This window comes from Chelonia mydas, chromosome 6 (genome assembly GCF_015237465.2).
Source record: "Chelonia mydas isolate rCheMyd1 chromosome 6, rCheMyd1.pri.v2, whole genome shotgun sequence".
Classification (NCBI taxonomy): Eukaryota; Metazoa; Chordata; order Testudines; family Cheloniidae; genus Chelonia; species Chelonia mydas.
In genome coordinates this window covers 4,626,172-4,648,387 of record NC_051246.2, presented here as the reverse complement: position 1 = coordinate 4,648,387, position 22,216 = coordinate 4,626,172, and the positions used below count along the sequence as shown (strand labels likewise).

Genomic DNA, 22,216 nt, shown 5'->3' with positions numbered 1-22,216 from the left:
CTCCTTGGTTGGAAAAAATAGGCAATTACATAGTCACTGAAGCCAGGGCTTCCCATGATGTCTCTAGGGTTTCATACAGGGTCAAGTAAATACCAAAAAGATTAATTAGCACATTAGGCAACTTTAACCCAAATTGACATGGTAAGCCACAGAGCTCCCCTTGCCCAAAAAGGGTGGAAAGATTGACACTTTACTCTCACCCCTTCTTTAGCTAAGGAATAATCTCTTCAGACTGATTCTCCAACAGCAGAGTCACAAGTCACTGTTTTCTGTTCCAATGAGTGAACAGGAGTATTTGTGTGGGGGGCATGATTAACCTGCGTGTCACTGTGTTTGCACAGCATGTGCATTTTATCGAACACCTGGAATGCCCCTCTGTGGACTAAGCCCTTCCCTGAGCAGGTACTGATGTCCATTAAGAAACTGTTCTCCATTTATCTTCACTTACCTCATTACAGAGAAGGAAAAGGTTTTTCTCACCATCCACCTGCACACATCTCTGTAGCAACCTGATCTCTGTTCAGAGGAGATGGAAGAGGGAAATCACTCGGAGGCGACTGAGTTCATTCTCTCAGGACTGACAGATCGTCCGGAGCTTCAGGTCCCCCTGTTTGTGGTGTTCCTACTGATTTATAGTGTCACACTGCTGGGGAATGGGGGGATGATCTTGTTAATCACAATTGATCCCCGACTCCACACCCCCATGTACATTTTCCTCAGGAATTTGTCTTTCAGTGACCTTTGCCTTTCCTTGATAATTTCCCCTAAGATGCTGCTGAATTTCTTAGCTGAGAGGAAAAGCATTTCTTACACTGCCTGCGCTGCACAACTGTATCTCTCTATCGTTTTTGCAGATGCTGAGTGCCTCTTGCTGGCTGTGATGGCGTATGACCGTTATGTGGCCATCTGTAACCCACTGCTCTATGCGGTCACTATGTCCAGGCAGCTTTGTAATCAGCTAGTGGCTGGGGTGTACGCTGTGGGAGTGGTGGATTCAATGATACACACATGTTGTACATTTTGGCTGTCATTCTGCAGCTCCAACATCATCAATCATTTCTTCTGTGACATCCCACCATTGTTGGCGCTCTCCTGTTCTGATACCCGCATCAATGAGATTTTGATCTTTGCTTTTACATGCTGCATTCAAGTGATCAGCTTTCTGACTGTCCTCCTCTCCTTTGTCTATATCATCTCCACCATCCTGAAGATCCGTTCCGCTGAGGGTCGACGCAAAGCTTTCTCCACCTGCACTTTCCACTTGACCTCTGTGGCCCTGTATTTTGGCACCCTCCTCTTCATATATTTACGTCCCACCTCCAGCTATTCCATGGACAGAGACAAAGTGGCCTCAGTGTTTTACATGCTGGTGATCCCGATGTTGAACCCCCTCATCTACAGCCTGAGAAACACGGAGGTGAAGGATTCCCTGAGGAAAGCAATGAACAAATTCCTAACCAATTCTTGAATTTGTTTAACTGTGTACTGGTTTAGTGATGGGGAGTGGAAACAGGTGAATTCAATTCGCAGACAATTGTAATATAATTTCGCAGAGCCCATGGTAGTATTGTTCATTATTGTATTGTTATTATTCTTAATTTGTTTATATTCCAACAAGGTCCACAGACCACAGCTGAAAACAGTGACAAAACACAGGGAGACTCACAGGGCCAGAAAGAGAGAATGATTTTATAAGCTGGTGCTAGGGGCATCCACCTAGAGTGTGAGATGCTCAATTTCAAGTCTCTTTTCCAAGGGTTATTTAATTAGTTATCCACAGTTGAACAACTTTGAAAGCGAGAGCAACCCAGACTGGAATAGCACCAACAGCTCAGGGGCTGGGATGCTTTCTGGAAATGAAGGAAACTCAAGTCCAGAGTGTGACAGATTCGGTCACAGGGACCCTCATTGGGACAGTCACCTCATGTGCTGAAATTACCTATGAGCCCATTTTCCCTGACAGCCTGGGCCTCCAGAACCCTGCCTTTTTGAGCCAGACATGCCAGCCTGCTGCAACACAGACTGAGGGTCTGGGTCACACCCCCAAACTGCAGATCTAGACTGAAACCAGTTCAGCAGGATACCTGTCTCCAGCAAGCAGACACCCAGCTCCAAATGGGATCTAAACCCCAAACGAATCCATTTTACTCTGTATAAAGGTTATACAGGGTAAAATGATAAATGTTTGCCCTCTATATCACTGCAAGAGAGGTATGTACAGCTGTTTGCCCCCCAGGTAACAAATACTTGCACTGAGTTTATAAACAAACAAAAGTGATTTATTACGTATAAACGGTAGGATTTAAGTGGTTTTAAGAAATAACAGAGAGTACAAAATAAGTCACAAAGCAAAATAAAACAAAACATGCAAGGATAAGCTTAATACACTCAAAAAACAGTAACAAATGTTAACTTCTTATTCCAGTTGTTACTTGAGGTAAAATCATCCTCTGGTCAGATGCCTTTTCTGACTTGGGTCCAGCCTGTTCTCACCCATTCCTGTGGTTACAGTCCTTTTGTTTCCAGGTGCTTGCAGGTATCTCTGTGGGGTGGGGAAGCCAGCTGAAGACACTCATTGTTTGCCTTCCACACTTGAATAGAACTTCCCTAAGGCGGGAATCCTTTTTTGGAATTCCACCCCCCTCTGGAAAGGTACCAGCTTCAAGATGGATTTCAGTATCAGGTGACATGGTCACATGTCACTGTAAGACCCCAGTCTCCATTCTTCTTGGGTTGGCCCACAGGTATACAGGAAGGCTTGCAGGTAAACAGAGCCATTCACAGTTCATTGATTCTGAAGCACCTTTAATGGCCTCCACTTAAAATGTCTACATCAGTAATACAGATTTATGTCTTATCTCCTAATTCCAGATATAAAAATAAGCCATGTGAACAAACAGGATGAACACACTTAATAGATTATAACCTTTATAATGATATGTTACATGGGGCACTTAGCATAAAGCATATTTCAGTTACGTTACATTCATGAGCATATAGAGTGCAATGCCACACAGAGCTTTGCCCAGCACTGGACAGAAGGGGGAATTGAACCTGGATCTCCCACCTCACAGGTGACCACCCCAACTATTGGGCTAAAAATTACAAAGGAAGGACCACCACTGCTTCCTACGGTGGCTGCATTGCGACCGGCACCTAAAGCCTACCCCTGCACACACACATTGTTTTGGGACAAAGCTATTAGGAGTATTTGTAACACATTTGTGAATACTTTCAGGTCAATCCAAACGGTATTGTTTTTGACAATAAATTATTAGTCCAGAAGAAATTCACCCATTTATAGACAACTTTGTTTCCCAGTGCTGGGAAATTACTTAAAGAGACATTTGGAGAGGTGACCAACAAATAAAGTGGAATACATTTAACTCAGTTTTGTATCATATTAAAAAGATCTCATGGGAGAGACAGCGATCCAGGCCAGCTGATGCTCTGGCTCTTTGTTTTCCATTTCCACAGGGAAAGATACAACAACAACATTAATTGTCTTTGCTGTGCATACCTGTTGTGTTGGGAGCAAAGATGCTCCAGAAAGTAAATATCAAAGTCATCAAAGCCAAATTTAACTTCTGCCACGCAAGGAAGCAGCTCCAGAAGTATGAAGGATAATGTTGGTGCAGTTAGCAAACAGGGAAAGATTCGACTCTTAGGCTGATTTTAGGGTTCTGAGCATGTACTCAACTCATTTTAAGCGAAGAGAGGAAAAACAGAGAGGTACAAGGAAGTGATAGGCAAACAAGTCAGTTTCAGAGCATTTCAGCCTTTAATTGAAATGACAGTGAGCCATCCATGGGAGGGAAAGGAAGGATTTATCCTTAGAGGAGAAAAATTAAATGTTTCTGAACATATTTACTTAACAGAAGAAGGAAAGAGCTTTACCAAGGGAGGGAGAAGAGTAACTGGAAGAGGAGAGAAAAATAGCTTTAATAGGACACGGGAAACTCCCCCATCGATTCAGAGAATGTCTATACTAAAGCCATTACTTGGCTTACATATTGTGTGCAGGAGAGCCATAGTGTAGATGCTTTCCACATTGATGGAAGGGTTTTTCCTTCAATGTAGTTTATCCATGTCTCCGAGAGGCAGTAACTAGGTTAATGAAAGAATTACGCCGTTCATGGGAGGGAAAGGAAGGAATTATTCTGAGAAGAGAAATTTTAACTTTTCTGAACATATTTACCTATCGAAAGAAGGAAAGAGCTTTATCAAGGGAGGGAGAAGAGTGACAGGAAAAGGATAGAAAAATAGCTTTTATAGGAAGGGGGAAATATCTCACACTGAGTCAGGGAATGTCTATACTAAGGCCACTACATTGACACAGCTATGATGTGCAGCAGCGCCGTAGTGTAGATGCGTCCCACATTGATGGAAGGGTTTTTTCCATCGATGTAGTTAATCCACTTCTCCGAGAGGCAGGAGTGTTTGATTGGCATGAAAGCATGAGGCCACCAGAGGGATGGGCCCATGCACTGATGCACGGCTGCAGATGCACAAGGACACTGTGGTCATCACCTCATCACCTCCCCGCAAGGAGATCCCTGGTTGGCCCAGTGATGACTCTTCCCTTCTTCACTATGGTAGCGGAAATTACCCCGCGCAGGTGTGCAGGCTTGGATGGTATTATCAGTGCTCCAGGGCATGTTAGTGCCCCCTTCTCCTAAGTGGTACCCCCTTCTTTCTGTTCAGAAACTCTGAAGTTTGTCACTCCAGATCTGTGCCCAGGAAACACTGTGCCCCTACTTCATCTAGAAGTCAAGCTCATCACTCCTTCTCCTGGCTTCTCTGCCTCCTGTGACTTGGAAGTACCTGGGTCAGTCATCAGTAAAAATGCCAAGGTCAGGGAAGGCTGCAAAAAGGAGGATACTCCCCAAACTGGTGGATAACACAGAAGACCTCTGCAGCATCTCTACAGATGTTGCTCCAAAATATCTCCGAACATGTCAGCTCCCTCCCGATTCTTCTGTTTGTTTTATTTGTTTCCTATAATTTATAGTCTGTGAAACATAGTGTGACATTGCACCCCATCTCTCTTCTGGGGGCAGGGGTTTCCACCCACAAGAGTATGTAAGCTTTTGTGGAGCAGGATCTGAGCACAGCTGATTGCTTTGAGACATTGGTAGTGATTTTAAGTGAGTTTTGGGTGTGGTGGGTGAAGAACAGACAAAGTGGTTACTGGTTTGTTATTTTTTGTTTGCTTCTTTCAGGTAAGGGAAATAGGGATGGAAAAATAAGAAAAATAAGTAAGAGTGAAGACCAGAAGAAGCTAGAACTGCCGAAGTTACAGACTGACCAGAAAGGCTGAACGCTGGGCACTGGGAAAGTCTCTGTTAACTAAGGGTATGTCTACAGTATGAAATTATTTCAAAATTATTCTATTCAAATTTTCTGAAGCTATTTTATACATTCGGTCTTCTGCATCCCCGCTAAAGAGCGTGAATTCAGTGGATTGCATCCACAGTACCAAGGCTAGCATAGAATGTCGGAGCGGTGCACTGTGGGTAGCTATCCCACAGTTCCCACAGTCCCCGCCGCCCATTGGAATACTGGGTTAAGCTCCCAGTTCATGATGGGGCAAAAACATTCTCGCGGGTGTTTCTGGGTGTGTGTCTCAGAAAGCTACGGAAGACAATTGTTTCACGCATTCTTGGCATGCAGATGCTATACTACTTTCAGCAGGCAGTGCACCGCTTCTCTCTTGCTACTACGAATCCATCTCTCATTTTCATATGTAAACTTTACCATCTACTCTTTCTCTTCCTCATCAAACGTTTCTGCTGCCAACTCTGCTCTACCATCGTGAACCGAGCAACACAGCTTCCACCGCCAACTCTGCTCTCCCGCTATTGCCATGCTTCCGAGCTTCTCCATGTTGTCTGTCCTGGACTCCCACGTCCGTGAAAGCTACAGAAGACAACCATTTTCCACCGTTCTTCAGCTTCCATGAACTGAACAGCACAGCTTCTGCTGCCATTCTGCTCTACTATGTTTTGCGCCCTTTTTTCAGTATTATCCATGCAGGCGCCATAGCCATGGAGCCCGATAAGATCTCCGCTGCAGTTATGACCATTGTAAATGCCTCGCGCATTATCTAGCAGTATGTGCAGTACCTGCAAAACCGAGTGAGGAAGCAATGACAGCGTGATTACTATATTGATGATGACGAGGACATGGACACAGATGGCACAGCATGTGGTGATTGGGAGATCATGGTGGTGTTGGGCCAGGGTCATGCTGTGGAACGTCGATTCTGGGCCCGGGAAACAACCACAGACTGGTGGGACCACATAGTGTTGCAGATATGGGATGATTCCCAGTGGCTGAGAAACTTTCATATGCATAGGGCCACTTTCATGGAACTTTGTGACTTGCTGTCCACTGCCCTGAGTGCAAAGACACCAAAATGAGAGCAGCCCTCACAGTTGAGAAGCGAGTGGCCATAGCCCTGTGGAAGCTTGCAATGCCTGACTGCTACCGGTCAGTCAGGAATGAGTTTGGAGTGGGGAAATCCACTGTGGGGGCTGCTGTGCTGCAAGTAGCCAACACAATCATTGACCAGCTGCTATCAAGGGTAGTGACTTTGGGGAATGTGCAGACCATTGTGGATGGCTTTAATGCTCTGGGTTTCCCTAACTGCGGTGGGGTGATAGACGGACCTCATATCCCTATCTTGGCCCCGGAACACTGGGGCGGCCAGTACGTAAACCACAAGGGGTACTTTTCCATGGTGCTGCAAGCATCAACGACATCAACGTGGGATGACCGGGAAAGGTGTACAACACTTGCATCTTCAGGAACTCTGGTCTGTTTGAACAGCTGCAGGAAGTAACTTACTTCCCAGACCAGAAAATTACTGTTGGGGATGTTGAAATGCCCATAGTTATCCTCGGGGACCCAGCCTACCCCTTAATGCCATGGCTCATGGAGCCGTACACAGGCACCCTGGATAGTAGTAAGGAGAAGTTCAACTATAGGCTGAGCAAGTGCAGAATGGTGGCAGAATGTGCGTTTTGACATTTGAAAGCGCGCTGGTGCAGTTTACTGACTCAGTTAGGTCTCAGCACCCCCAATATTCCAATTGTAATTGCTCCTAGTGGTGTGCTCCACAATATCTGTGAGAGTAAATGGGAGACATTTATGGCAGGGTGGGAGGTTGAGGCAACTCGCCTTGTGGCCAGTTTTGCACAGCCAGACAACAGGGTGATTAGAAGAGCTCAGCAGGGAGCGCTGCACATCAGAGAAGCTTTGAAAGCCAGTTTCATGTCTGGCCAGGGTAGGGTGTGAGAGTTTTAGAGTAACAGCCGTGTTAGTCTGTATTTGCAAAAAGAAAAGGAGGACTTGTGGCACCTTAGAGACTAACCAATTTATTTGAGCATAAGCTTTCGTGAGCTACAGCTCACTTCATCGGATGCATTCTGTGGAAAATGTACAAGATCTTTTTATATACACACAAAGCATGAAAAAATGCCTCCTCCCACCCCACTCTCCTGCTGGTAATAGCTTATCTAAAGTGATCACTCTCCTTACAATGTGTATGATAATCAAGTTGGGCCATTTCCAGCACAAATCCAGGTTTTCTCACCCCCGCCCCCCCCCCCCCCCACAAACTCACTCTCCTGCTGGTAATAGCTTATCCAAAGTGACCACTCTCCTTACATTGTGTATGATAATCAAGGTGGGCCATTTCCAGCACAAATCCAGGGTTTAACAAGAACGTCGGGGGGGGGGGGGGGGTAGGAAAAAACAAGGGGAAATAGGCTACTTTGCAGTGTATGATAAACAAGGTGGGCCATTTCCAGCACAAATCCAGGGTTTAACAAGAATGTCTGGGGGGGGGGGTAGGAAAAAACAAGGGAAAATAGGCTACCTTGCATAATGACTTAGCCACTCCCAGTCTCTATTCAAGCCTAAGTTAATTGTATCCAATTTGCAAATGAATTCCAATTCAGCAGTCTCTCGCTGGAGTCTGGATTTGAAGTTTTTCTGTTGTAAAATAGCGACTTTCATGTCTGTAATCACGTGACCAGAGAGATTGAAGTGTTCTCCAACTGGTTCATGAATGTTATAATTCTTGACATCTGATTTGTGTCCATTTACTCTTTTACGTAGAGACTGTCCAGTTTGACCAATGTACATGGCCCAGGGGCATTGCTGGCACATGATGGCATATATCTACAACCTATCCCGAAGGATGACCCAACACTCTCACAAATCTTGGGAGACAGGCCAGTCCTTGCCTACAGACAGCCCCCCAACCTGAAGCAAATACTCACCAGCAACCACATACCACACAACAGAACCACTAACCCAGGAACCTATCCTTGCAACAAAGCCCGTTGCCAACTGTGCCCACATATCTATTCAGGGGACACCATCACAGGGCCTAATAACATCAGCCACACTATCAGAGGCTTGTTCACCTGCACCTCCACCAATGTGATATATGCCATCATGTGCCAGCAATGCCCCTCTGCCATGTACATTGGTCAAACTGGACAGTCTCTACGTAAAAGAGTAAATGGACTCTACTGGAAATACCTCGCCTGATGCATCCCAAGACCGCATTAGCTTTTTTCACAGACATATCACCTTGTGGGCTCATAGTCATTCTGCGTTGAACCAATGCTACGAGGTCCTTCTCCTTTTCTGTTACTTCCAAGTGATGCGTCCCCAGTTTATAACAAAAAATCTTGTTATTAATCCCTAAATGCATGACCTTGCACTTTTCACTATTAAATTTATGAATAATTTATTGTGAAAAACAATGCTGTTGGGGTTGAGCTGAAACTATTCACAAATGTGTTAGAAAGTCTCCTAATAGCCTTGTCCCAAAACAATGTTTGTGGGGGAGGAGGATTTAGGTGCCGGTCGCAAAGCAGCCACTGGTAGGAGGTGGTGATGCTCCCTCTCTTTGTAATTTTTAGCTCAATAGTTAGGCTGTTCACCTGTGAGGTGGGATATCCAGGTTCAATTCCCCCTTCTGTCCAGTGCTGGGCAAAGATATACACTTGGTTTTCCTGTATTTCCAGAAAGCATCCCAGCCCCTGAGTGATGTACTATTACAGTCTGGGTTGCTCTCAATCTCTCCTCTCAAAGTTGTTCCAAGGTGGAAAACTAATTAAAAAAACGTTGGAACAGAGACATGAAGTTGAGCACATCGGTGCCCTGAACTACTTATCTGTAGAGTCATTCTCTCTTTCTGGCCCTGTGATTCTTCCTGTGTTTTATCCACAATGCAACAGTTTCAACAGGAGAGACTAAGGCCATATCTACACAACTGGCTCAATCGGAACTACTGCGATAGATGAAATGGTATTGATTGAGCAGGTCTGGGGAAGACATGCTAAGTCAATAGGAGAGCGCTCACCTGTTGAAGTCTGTACTCCACCCCCCCCCCTCAAAGACTATGTTCCACAATGGATCTTCCTCAGGGCCGATCTACACTAACATTGTCAGATGATCTGTATTACACTACTTCAGTTACACAACTCTCCGGTTGACATAGCACGGTGAGGACACCGCTGTAAATCAGACTAAATTAGTCAACTTGAAGCAGCATAACTTAGATCAATTTACACACGTACCGTAGACCAGTCCTGAGAACGATGCAGGACAGAACATAGCCCAGTCACCAGGATCCTGTCCAGAAATGTGTGAGACCCACTTTCAAATTGTTTCTCCCCATCAGACAGAGGGGGGATTGACCTGGATCTCCCACTTCCCATGGGAGTGATCTAATCACTCATTTAAAGTCTACAGGGGAAGCAGCACCTTTACCGTCTCTTCCATTCCCATCCATTTTGTCAGCGTGGCCCTACATTGTCTTTGTATTTACATCAAAAAGTATCCAGGAAGGAAATGAAATGTTCCATTTCTGGTCATGCTAAATAGTTCCTTCCACCCCACAGGAAATTTCTGTCAATGTTTTCAATTTCTGAAACATTTGAGGAATTTTCAGATTTGGTTCAGGTTGAACTGAATTTGTTTTTCAATTTTTTGTAACCACCCATGAATGCAAAAATCAACTATTGGCCCAGCTCTAGCCATTTCTCACTCTCTGCAACCCGAGCTATACAGTTCCCAGAATCCCTATTCTTCAGAGTCCATAGGACTTACCCACAGAACTAAGAGTAAGACCTCATAGCTAACCTGCTCCTGTGATATAAACAACTAGTCTCTGATATGACTTTTTCTTTCTGTTTAATTTATGTGCTAGAGAAAACTCACCCTTTTCATATTATTTTATATTCAGTTCAGTGCAGATTCTCACAGTGGACTCACACACAACATGTTCTCTTTTGGATATGTTACCCTTGTTCTCACTTGCTTTGTTGCTCCCTTAACTTAAAATAAAGGCCATTTTGATGGAACTCACATTTCTCCTCCACAGAAATGGACACAATCCAGGCAAAAATCTACACAAGAACCCCACAGAGGACATAAAGGGCTGCAGAATATCAGGAGGGTAGAAGGTGCAAAACTCCCTTTGGTTCAGCCATGGAAACCACACACTTCATACTTGCAACTGCATATCAAAACCAAACCCTCTACAAAGCAGAAAACTATCCCGTATCCTTTCAGGGGACAAGACAAGATGTCATGTTTATTATAACACAATTTGATTTCTGACCAATAAATAATATCTAAAACCTATGTATATATATTTACAAACACACACATCAAATGTTCTGCAGCTGCTAGTTAGTTACCAGTCCTGAATGTAACTTGATTTCGTGGCCTGGGTTTGTAGCTTGTGGTGGCTAACTGGCCAGGAAAGCCAGGCACAAGGAAGAACTGGGCCTCTGTTGGGCATGCACCAATGCCCTTCCATGTTGGCAGCAGAATGTTACCCTCCAAAGTGATCCATCTCACCCATCCTTTTTGTAGGCTTTAGTTTGAATCCAGAGTCTATTGGTCTTGCTCTCTCACGCTGCCTCTGGGTTCGGTGTGATTGATCACCCGTCAGTTGCAGACATGACTTTCAGCCTAGGAACTGGCTTTGATGTTTCTTCAATTATACTTTTGTTCTTTTCTTTTGAGGGTGGACTCTTCTTGCTTTGTCAGGGCTGTTGTCTGCATCTTCAGACATTGGTGTTTACCCTTTATTTCATCAGGACATGCTGGGGCTGGAGGTTGATTCCATCATCCATACATATATCCATCATTCACACATCTAAACTACACTAATAAGATTACAGCAGGGTTTTGCAAAAATGAAGGTTGCAGCAAACTTTTACAAAATGGAGTGAGCATTTTAAAATGGAGTTTGGGACAAGTTAAAATGGAGTTTGTGTTACAATATGGACAAGTGTAAGGAATGGCAAACAATGAGAAGACGTTACAATGTTAAAACAGTGTAAGTTTCAGCAATATAAGCAGCAGTTGGATTGAAAGTGAAACTCAATTAGCCAGTTATTGGGGTACCTGGTTTTATGAATGAATGTACTTTCATTCATAAAACTTTATTTTTGAAGTTATATTAATAAAGTGAACAATTAAAAACAGTTTTATTGATCAGTTCTACAGAAGCATGTCACAAATATTCACACATCTGCAACAGGTGCCTCCTGGAATTTTGATGGGGTAATAGCATAACAAAGCCCTGATTTTAGTGGGGGCCTAGAGGCCTTGTTGGACTACAAACAAATTAATAATAATAACAATATAATAATGAACAATAGGTCCACGGGCTCTGCGAAATTACATTGTAATGTGATGGGAATTGAATTCACCTGTTTCCATTCCCCATCACTAAACCAGGACTGAGTTAAACAGATTCAAGATTTGGTTAGGAGTTTATTCATTGCTCTCCTCACAGAGTCCTTCACCTCTGTATTCCTCAGGCTGTAGATGAGGGGGTTCCACATGGGGATCACCAACGTGTAAAACACTGAGACGATTTTGTCCGTGTCCATGGAAAAGCTGGAGGTGGGACGTAAATACATGAAGAGTTGGGTGCCATAAAACAGGACCACAGAGGTCAAGTGGAAAGAGCAGGTAGAGAAGGCTTTGCGCCGGCCCTCGGCAGAGAGGATCTGAAGGATAGTGGAGGTGATATAGACATAGGAGAGGAGGATGGTCACAAAGATACTCACTGTAAAGCACAACATGAAAGCAAACATCATAATCTCATTGATGCGGGTGTCAGAACAGGAGAGCGCCAGCAGCGGGGGAATGTCACAGAAGAAATGATTGACGATATTGGAGCTGCAGAATGACAGCCGAAATGTACAACACGTGTATATCATTGAATCCACAATCCCCACAGAGTACACCCCAACCACCAGCTGGTTACAAAGCTGCCTGGACATGGTGACTGTATAGAGCAGCGGGTTAGAGATGGCCACATAACGGTCATACGCCATCACAGCCAGCAAGAGGCACTCAACATCTGCAAAAACGATAGAGAGATACAGTTGCACAGCGCAGGAAGTATAAGAAATGCTTTTCCTCTCTGCTAAGAAATTCAGCAGCATCTTAGGGGAAATTATCAAGGAAATGCAGAGGTCACAGAAAGACAAATTCCTGAGGAAAAAGTACATTGGGGTGTGGAGTTGGGGGTCAATTGTGATTATCAAGATCATCCCCCCATTCCCCACCAGGGTGATAACATAAATCAGTAGGAACACCACAAACAGGGGGACCTGAAGCTCCGGACGATCTGTCAGTCCTGAGAGAATGAACTCAGTCACCTCCGAGTGATTTCCCTTTTCCATCTCCTCTGAACAGAAATCAGGCTGCTTCAGAGATGTGGGCAGATGAATGGTGCAGAAGACCTGCCCCTTCTCTGTAATGAAATAAGTGAAGATAAATGGAGATCAGTTTCTTAGTGGACATCAGTACCCGCTCAGGGAAGGGCTTAGTCCACAGAGCCAGATGTTCACAGCTGGTCATTCCAGGTGTTCGATAAGATACACACACAGTGCAAATACAATGACACTTCAGGTTAATTGTGCCCCCCCACACAAACACTCCTGTTCACTCATCCAAACAGAAAACAGTGACTTGTGACTCTGCTGTTGGAGAATCAGTCTGAAGAGATTATTCCTTAGCTAAAGAAGGGGTGAGAGTAAAGGAGTGTCAATCTTTCCATCCTCTTTCAGCAAGGGGAGCTCTGTGGCTTGACATGTCCGTTTGGGGTTAAGCTTGCTTACTGTGCTAATTAAGCTTTTTGGCATTTACTGGAGCCTGTATGAAAACCCAAAGACAGAATGGGAAGCCCTGGCTTCAGTGACTAGGTAATTGCCTATTTTTTCCAACCAAGGGGGTTGCTCCTTTTGCTGAAGGGGTAGGAGCTGGGGCTGAGGCATTAAATGCTGGAGGCCTGAAATTCAATATCTGCTGATCCCCACGGTGTCTGAGTGTGTGTGTGTGTCACTGTAATTCAGGAGAATAGCACGTACCTGCTGAGAAGAGAGAGAGAGATGTGGTGGCATTTCCCCATCGATAGAAACCACCACTTCGGAGCATTCAGGAAATTTTATACTGAGATGTGTGATCTATGGCACATGATTCCTGAAGCAACTGGGAATACCTGAGCTCAGACAGCCATAACACCTAATTAAAGCATTCAGTGAACCAAAGCCACCTTGGTGTAATTGGTGCCCTGGGGATTAATTTGTCCCACTCCTTCCTACTGTGTTATAAAATGATGCAATTACTACCAGAGTTACAGAGTTTGAGGTTAGGGGTATACTTCATCCTGCTATTTTCAGTGCAAGCCGAGTACTGTGTAGAGCTGATCCAAAAAGGGTATTTCTTCTGGAGACCAAAATCTTTTCACTAAAATATTTTGACTCAGATATAGCACGGGGGTGCCTCAGACACCACACACCACCAATCTCTTCCATAGGCCAGGCTCCCATGCTGGACTACATCCCCCATGATGCATGATGGTCTCTCCTCTTGTTGAACTGCCCTGGAACATCACCAAAGTCCCACAGCCATGGTTTAGGGAGGAGGGAAGTTTGGCTTTTTTGATGGAAAGCTCATAATTTCCAGGGGGAAAAAAATATGCAAAAAGTAGTTGAACTGAAAATCCAATTTCCCATCAAAAAAGACTTCTCAAGAAAAATTTTCAACCAGCCTTAGCAACACATTTGGAATCAAAGGAACTGAAAGTTAGATACAAGTGAAACGTACTAATTATTGGCAGCCATAGCTGATATCTTCACAAGCATTCCTGGTTTCAGAATCACCTTATTGTCCTGGCACTCCAAATTATCTAGCTATTTATAGGATGCCAATCACCAGAGTATCTTATGCCCTTCTGTTGATAGGTTACTCCCCAAAGTAGGAAAGGTAGGTTCACTCATTTTGCTCGATGGAGACCACATGATGACCAGAGGAGCTCAGGAGGAGACCACAGCATGCTACAGAGTTCTGCAGTTCACAAAACTATCCCTCTTGCATGCATATTATCTGCACACAGAGCTCAGCTGTAAGATGCTAAATACGTCTATGAGTTAACTAAAACTAGTCTTGCTGTCATCGTAAATGTTAATATTTTTGATAATGTTTATGAAGTTATAAGATTACATTGTGTCGTGTTATTAATACATTTTCCAAACTAAGGTTGGCAAACCTCTCTGTTGTAAACAAAGAAATGTGTGTTCTACTTAATTTTTTTTCTAAACAGTGTGGTGGGAAATTAACCACGTGTTGTGTTTGTACCAGAACAAACCTGAGGCTCCTTTCTTCATGCATGCGCATACAGGGAGACTCAGCCGGAGCTGCCCTGGCGTAAACAGAAATACAGAAGCTTATACTGCTGAAAACCACAATTTGTTAAACCACTTCATTCAACAGCATTTTCCTTATTTGGCATGTAGTGCAAGCTTTAACTGTAGCTTTGCCATACTTGGAGTTTAGCAAAACAAGCTTTTCCTGTTATTGACTGGTGTTTCCTTTGAGCTTAACATTTTTTTTTAACTTTTAGCTGTTATGGTTACATTTCTTAAGCTGTGCTGTTACAATTGCCCCTTAATGGAATTTTCCTCACTCTCTTCTTATGCTTCATATGCACAGTTAGTTTGACCAAAGTTTTTGGCCTATTAGTTTAGGCCTACTAGATGTTCCTTCACATTCCCCCATTTGGTGCCTTTTTGGCACCACTAATTGGGCCTATACTTCTATATCCATGAGCCTGTTAATTTTCTCCTTTTCATCCTCCTGTTCTTCTGCCCAAACTGTGTCACACATTTCATTTACAATCATGAGTGCCACCTGCTTCCTTGCGCCGAGGCTGGCAGGTCTCGGGCTGGATAGGCAATGATAAATACATTTCTTACAGCAACAAGAACATAACACTATGCTAAACAGCGGTAAAAGCAACAGCATTCCCATGGGGATAATATGATGTGGTTGGGATTGTTGTATAGCTTTAGCCACAAAACACAATACATTAGTCTGGGTACACAAAGTAGACACTCTATAGGCAGTATTAAAGGCATTCTTTTCGGCTTGCTATATATTTTGGAGCATGCGAATTTGTCCCTGTAATTTGGAAATTTTCTGAACCTCTGGTAGGATTGAAAGCAAATTTTGGAATTGGTCAGGTACTAAAGCAGTCCAGTTAAAGGGTATCTGGAACTGAAGGGGCTAATTGCAGAGTTTTATCTGCAGGCCAATGAATGATATGATTGCCTGCAGCTGTGGTGAGATTAAAATGTACATCGTTCAAGGTGGTGGTTTCAAGATGCACAAAACTATTATTAGTTTGGAAAAGTAGGCATCCTGTCAGGGTAGTCCCGTGTCCCATACCTTCCCAACAAATGTTGTCATGAACAGTGACAACTTCTCCTGGTTTTAGTTTACATACACACTGAAGTTGAGGGGGCTCTAACTGCCAGAGTGTCCATTGGCTTCCAATCCCTACCCAAATGTCGGGCGTTATTCCAGAAGCACTGACTACAAATCGGTTGGGCATACCTAATTTTTTAGGACATACCAAATCAGGTAGTTCAAGTTCCCAAATGTCTCTGTGAATTATCCAGTCTCACATGCATCCTCCCCATGGACCAGGCAGGATTCAGCAGGTGGGAGCCCATACCCCTCGGAGTGGCCCGTATGCTTGGAAGGAGCACTGTGAATGTTTGCATCTCTGTTCAGAAAATCTCCAAGTATGTCTCCATGGTCACAGATTACATGGAACTCCTGAGGTATTTGTAAGGGCAGTAGGCCATGCCTGATGTTCAAGATCTTTCTGAATGGCCTTAAGCTGGTCATTCAGAAAATTCTGAACCTCCGAACAAGTCAGATCCCACTGAAATGCCTTTCCAGCATTGGTGATACCTAGTACCATTTCTGTTAACAGATTTTGGGTCAGTGAACTAAGGGTGGATATAACGTATAATTCATTAACACCGACCTGAACCTGGGCTAGCTGTGCTCCAGTAATAAGGTCTGTGGCTTTTTCCAACTGTCCCAATTTTTCCTCGTGTTGCTGAACTTTATGGATATTCCAGATTGCAGATACACAATTTGCACCATCCCATAGGTGTCCAGCCAAAGCACTCTTCTTTCTAGCGGAAACCCAGGTGCTTTGCTGTGCCAACCGAATGGCAGCTCCTTTTGAACAATTTGGATATATAGAGGTAATCTGAAAAGTAGATAAGGTTGGCGTAAATTTTACAGTCCCTAGTGTAGCATGAATTACAGTCCATCGGTGTCCCAACACACTGACACATCTCTTCCTTGAGAAGTATTAGACCACATATGTTGGCTAAACACCTTCCCTAAAAGGCTGAGAGGTATCACATCAATGGCCTAGGATGGGGTATATTACAATAGGGCACAGGCCAATGGTTGGTTACTGGGACATTTTCAGTACCGGTAATTTTTTCAGCAGCAGAACAAACTTTTTGGGTATTTGTTTGATTATTTACCAGTTGGGTGATTAAATAACAGTAAGGGCCTTTTTTTTATCTATTATGCTACAAACTCTGGGAATGGCCATCATCTTTGTCCAGCTATGAGCCCCATTAATTTTAATGTCTGACTTCTGGGGCTCAGTTGCAGTGATATCATATATTTCTATTTCCACCAACCCATCTGTTCTCCACTCAATCATTCGCTCATATGAATGGTCCTGAACCTTAAAAAATAATTTCTCAGAGCAAAATTTCCATAAATCACTGAATTGCAAAGGTAAGGTTTTGGCCATTGGGTTTCATTTGAATATAGGGTATCATCTATATTTGGGTAGGTTGTGGGGGTGGTGGTGAGGTTAATGGAGGAAGGGATGGTGGGGTTAATGGTTGTGGTAGCAAGGCATTTTGGATATCCATTGTCTGGGAGCCAATTAGGGAGGACAGTCCATCCCCAGGTTACTTGCCCAACGGCGCATTTTGCCGCCCCCAGGAGAAACCCCAAATACCAAGTAGTGCCACATTCCCAAACAAAGTGTCCACAACTCCCTCCTTGCCAGTAAACAATAGTTTGTCTTTTCCAACAGGGCCAATTCTTAATGTCTTTTGTAGTCAGGAATCCCTGGACTTTGGTGGTTTCAGCAGAGCGAGTGTTCCTTCTTCTTTCTTGGAACAGCCGTGCTTTGGCATTATGCAGGGGAGAGGTTACTAGCACATCACCCTGTAATGGTTTGGTTCTTTGAGCAAAGTCCAAATGCACAGTAGTTTTGTCAGTGGATAAGAGAGATGTTACCGGCTTTTCACTTTGTCCTTCACTCCTGCTGTCCAGAAGGAGCAACAACGCCAGAAGGAAAGATAGACTGATCATGAGTCGGAGAGCCATTACAGTGAGAAACATGGGCAGGTAGTCAATTCTTGGCACTTCACAGAGGTGTTGATTATTAACAGGACTTGATAAGGGTCTTTCAGCACGGGGCCAGGGCAGTTCCTTGCTGATGGACCTCTATATAGCTCCTGGAAACTCCTGGTTTCAGCGAGTGGCAGGGCTGCTGTATATAAACAGACCTAACACATTTTGTTAGTGCCTGACAATAATTAAGCATTGTGTCATCCATTAAATGACTGTCCATCTGAGCCAGGGCCAGTGGGAGCACAGCCAGTAGTCGCATCGGGTGCCCTGTTAGAATTTCATGAGGGCTAAGTCCAGTCTTTCGATTGGGAGTGGCCCTCATATTCATTAATGGTAATGGGAGGGCATTTGGCCACTTTAAATTTGTTTTAGCACAGATCTTGGCCAGTTTATTTTTCAGAATCCCATTTTGACGTTTTACTGTCCCAGCAGACTGCGAGTGGTGGGGGCAGTGGAGATTGTGTTGGATCTGTAAAGCTACACATAACTTCTTATAATTTGTTCAATAACATTAGGTCCACTGTCACTGTTGCTACTCACAGGTATGCCAAATTGTGGTACAAAATCCTTAAACAAAGTTTTACAACAGTTTTGGCCTCTGCCTTTTTATAGGGAAAGGCCTCAACCCAGTTGGAAAATACATGAACTAAAATTAACATACTTATAATTGCAACATTTAGACATTTAAATAAAATCCATTTGAATATTTATGAAAGGTCCCCAGGAAGGGGGATGTGCTTCCTGCCTAACCTTGACAGCTTTACCAACATTATATTGCTGGAAGATTACACACTGTTGGCAGTATTGCTTAAAATATTCTTTTTTTCACAGAAAGTTGTGGCTGCAGCAGGACAGTCAAAGCCAGAAAAATGGAAAAAGATTTTAAATCTGTTTTGGTAACTTGTCTATAAAACAAATACAGGAAAATATGGGGAGTAATTCCTCAGTTTTGCCTGCAATCATTGTTATGTCCGGACTTAATACAACCTTTCCCTTATATGAGGCGGTAACAACCCCTCAGCACCGGTGCTTTGTAGGAAAGGATAGTTACAGGGCTAGGGACAATGGGAAAGGTAGGGAGTACAGCAGTATTAACAGCATGGTAAAATGGGGGAGCTACACTCACTGACCATAGGAATAATGACTCCTTGCTGAATGCAGGAGGTAAGAACAGGTTGGATTTTCCCTTGGCCTCTTTTGATAGAGGGTGCTGCTGCACCTCGGGAAGGGGTCTTGCTGGGTTTAGGCAAATCTTAACGAGTTGGGCAGATGCAGTGCACCCAACCTGATTGGCATGATCGGCTCACAAGGCTTACAAGGAGGGAGAGACTTTAGCCAACAGTTCCTGTTGCAAGGAGGAAGGGCTGGGGTCGGTCTTCTCCTGTAAACTGCCAGGACCTCATTGTGAGCAGGATCGGGCACGTCCACATACACACCATTTGGGGTACAGAAGATTATACAATTTAATTTACACAGCAAGTCTTTTCCCAAAAGGTTCGCAGGTGAACAAGGACTTAGGAGGAAAGCATGATGGTCAAACAAAGGACAGATAGAAAGGACAGAGGTGAAGAGACGGGGTAGGGAATAAGAGTATTGTCCACCCCTACCGCTTCTGGATCGATCAGGGCAGTAGGGACATTTCCTGTATCCAGTGGCCCATTTACTTGCAATAGGAACACGCGCCATCACTGGGTCCCTAGGGGAGCTGGACGGTGGGGACTTGGTTTGGCCTTCCTCTTCTCCCCCCGGCAATGGGCGGCCATTATGGGGTCCCTGTATGTTCTGGAGCTGGAAGGTCCTTAACATAGTTTTAACGTGGTGGTGAGAGTATTTGGGTTTTATTCAAATTCTTATTTTTACTTAGTTTACAGGTGCTATTTTTTGCTCCAGTCGGCTTTCTTTGGGCAGACAGTGAGAATTTCCCCCTTCTGTTTCTTCACACCAGTAGAAATATGCCTCACACTGACATTGGCCAGAAGTGCACTTCTGAGGCGCACAACCATGTCAAGGTCGAAACTTTCCCTTTAACTTTAAATGATCCCTATCGTTGGTATACCAATTCCAATTTTTCCAGAAACTTGCAAGTGAACTAGTGTGTGCCTTTTGGGAGGACGGTGATCCTTTTTGACTCACGGGCCCGCATTTTACCTGGTGAGTGTGGGAATCCCTTTTGGACCCCCTGGCTCCCAGAATCCCTACGGATCTTTCACTCAGCTGGCGAGTGCGAGAATCACTTTTGGACCCCCTGGCTCCCAGAATCCCTATGGATCTTTCACTTGTCCCACTCACACAGGGAAGGTTTGTTTCGGGCCTCCACAACTGTCTTACAGCCCCCCTTCAGCAAAGAGCATCAGCTGGTGCCACATACTCTGTCACTTCGGGCGAGGTGATCAGATCACACAGTGGCTTTTCAAACCTCCTTCAGGTGGGAACCAGAGACAGGGGAGGAAAGAGTCTACGGAAACAGACCATCAGAGGACAGAAGGGATGGAATCACACACTCCTAGACCCAGACAGGCTCCTTGCTAGTCATGAGCCCATGGCTTCGCAGGGCACTCTGGGCGTCTTCCTGTGACCCACACTGACAACTGTCTACCGACTTTCACTTTCACACTGGCACATGGAACCAAGTCTATTCATGACCTGCCCAGGTCTATCCATGACCTGCCCAGCCAAACTCAGTGGCTCTTCCTGGGGAAACCAAACCAGAGTCACCAAGCAGGAAGGGAAACAAAGGAAGCCCAAAAGGTGAGGAAAAAGCAGCAGGGAACATCCTTCTACATACACATTTTGTCTTCTGGTAACCAGGTGGAAATGTTTCTCAAAGGGGGAATAGGATTCTAAAAAGAAGGTGGAGACATCCCAAGAAGCTGTCCACTCTCTCACGCGTGCTCTCTCTCTCTGTCTCTCTGCTCATTGATTCACTGCATCTGAAGGGATAAAGGAAGCAACCATTGGACTGGAGGATGGATTGTGAAAGAACCCACCTGCTGAAGTGAAGAAACAGATTGACAGAGCCAGAAGAGCACCCAGAAGTTACCTACTACAGGACAGGCCCAACAAAGAAAATAACAGAACGCCACTAGCCATCCCCTTCAGCCCCCAACTAAAACCTCTCCTATGCATCACTCGGAGAACACTTCAATCTCTTTGGTCACTCGATTACAGACCTAAAAGTGGAAATTCTTCAACAAAAAAAACTTCAGAAACAGACTCCAATGAGAGACTGCTGAATTGGAATTAATTTGAAAACTGGATACAATTAACTTAGGCTTGAATAAAGACTGGGAGTGGATGGGTCATTACACAAATTGAAACTATTTCCCCATGATTATTCCCCCCGCCCCCCACTGTTCCTCAGATGTTCTTGTCAACTGCTGGAAATGGCCCACCTTGATTATCACTATAAAAGGCTTTTTTCCCCCCGCTCTCCTGCTGGTAATAGCTCACCTTACCTGACCACTCTTGTTACAGTGTGTATGGTAACACCATTGTTTCATGTTCTCTGTGTATATAAATCTCCCCACTGTATTTTCCACTGAATGCATCCAATGAAGTGACCTGTAGCTCACGAAAGCTCATGCTCAAATAAATGTGTTAGTCTCTAAGGTGCCACAAGTCCTCCTTTTCTTTTTGCGGATACAGACTAACACGGCTGCTACTCTGAAACCTGTCTTAACTCATTGTAAGTGAAGGGAGGAAAAACAAAGAGGTATCACCAAGTCATGGGCAAAGAAGTCAGTTTCAGAGCATTTCGGCATTTAATTGAAATGACATTCATGGGAGGGGAAGGAAGGAATTATGCTGAGAGTAAAAATTTCTGAACATCTTTACCCATCAAAAGAAGGAAAGAGCTTTACAAGGGAGGGAGAAGAATGATGGAAAAGGAGAGAAAAATTGCTTTAATGGGAAGGGAGAAAACTCCCCCATTGAGTCAGGAAATGTCTATCCTCAGGCCATTACATTGTCTCAGCAATAGTGTGCAGCAGCACCATAGTGTAGATACTTTCCACGTTGATGGAAGGGTTTTTCCTTCGATGTAGTTAATCCACGTCCCCATGGGGCAATAGCTAGGTCAATGGAAGAATGACACTGAGGGTCAGTACAAGCTAACTGCCTTGCACAGGGTGTGAAATGTTTCCCCACCCTGTGTGACAGAGCTCTGTTGATCTATTTTTTAAGCCTAAATGTGGCCTCACAAAAGCTGCCGATGGAAAAGACCGGTTTGGAAATCTAGTCCTATCTCCCTGCCAGGGCAGCAGAATCCCCTTTGGTTCTTTTTGTGCAGGAGAGTTGGAAATATGCCGGCTGTCCCAGCTTCCCCATAGAGATTATTCCGCATTCTGATTGAGCTCACTGTCAGGCTGTGTGTGTGTGTTTGGTGTGCAGCTGGCACTGTGTGTGTTGTGTGTAGTGGGCAGTC

General features: G+C 44.4%; 2 protein-coding genes across 3 annotated transcripts; one reads left to right on the top strand and one right to left on the bottom strand.

The window, feature by feature from the left end:
* The first annotated feature begins 505 nt into the window (after positions 1–505).
* LOC119566325 (olfactory receptor 1019-like) lies at positions 506–7,292 on the top strand. Its single transcript, XM_037898947.2, has 2 exons — positions 506–1,448; positions 7,273–7,292. The coding sequence occupies exons 1-2, from the start codon at positions 530–532 to the stop codon at positions 7,290–7,292; spliced, it is 939 nt and encodes a 312-aa protein (XP_037754875.1). The 5' UTR covers positions 506–529.
* LOC102944876 (olfactory receptor 1019) lies at positions 5,733–12,731 on the bottom strand. 2 transcript variants are annotated; one of them, XM_043549553.1, is made up of 2 exons: positions 11,832–12,731; positions 5,733–5,792 (listed from the first exon to the last, which is right to left on the bottom strand). In XM_043549553.1, the coding sequence occupies exons 1-2, from the start codon at positions 12,729–12,731 to the stop codon at positions 5,754–5,756; spliced, it is 939 nt and encodes a 312-aa protein (XP_043405488.1). In that variant the 3' UTR covers positions 5,733–5,753. The 2 variants fall into 2 exon arrangements, with proteins under 2 accessions (XP_043405488.1, XP_037754877.1); XM_037898949.2 differs by lacking the exon at positions 5,733–5,792 and having other exon boundaries at positions 11,793–12,731.
* Positions 12,732–22,216: the final 9,485 nt, after the last annotated feature.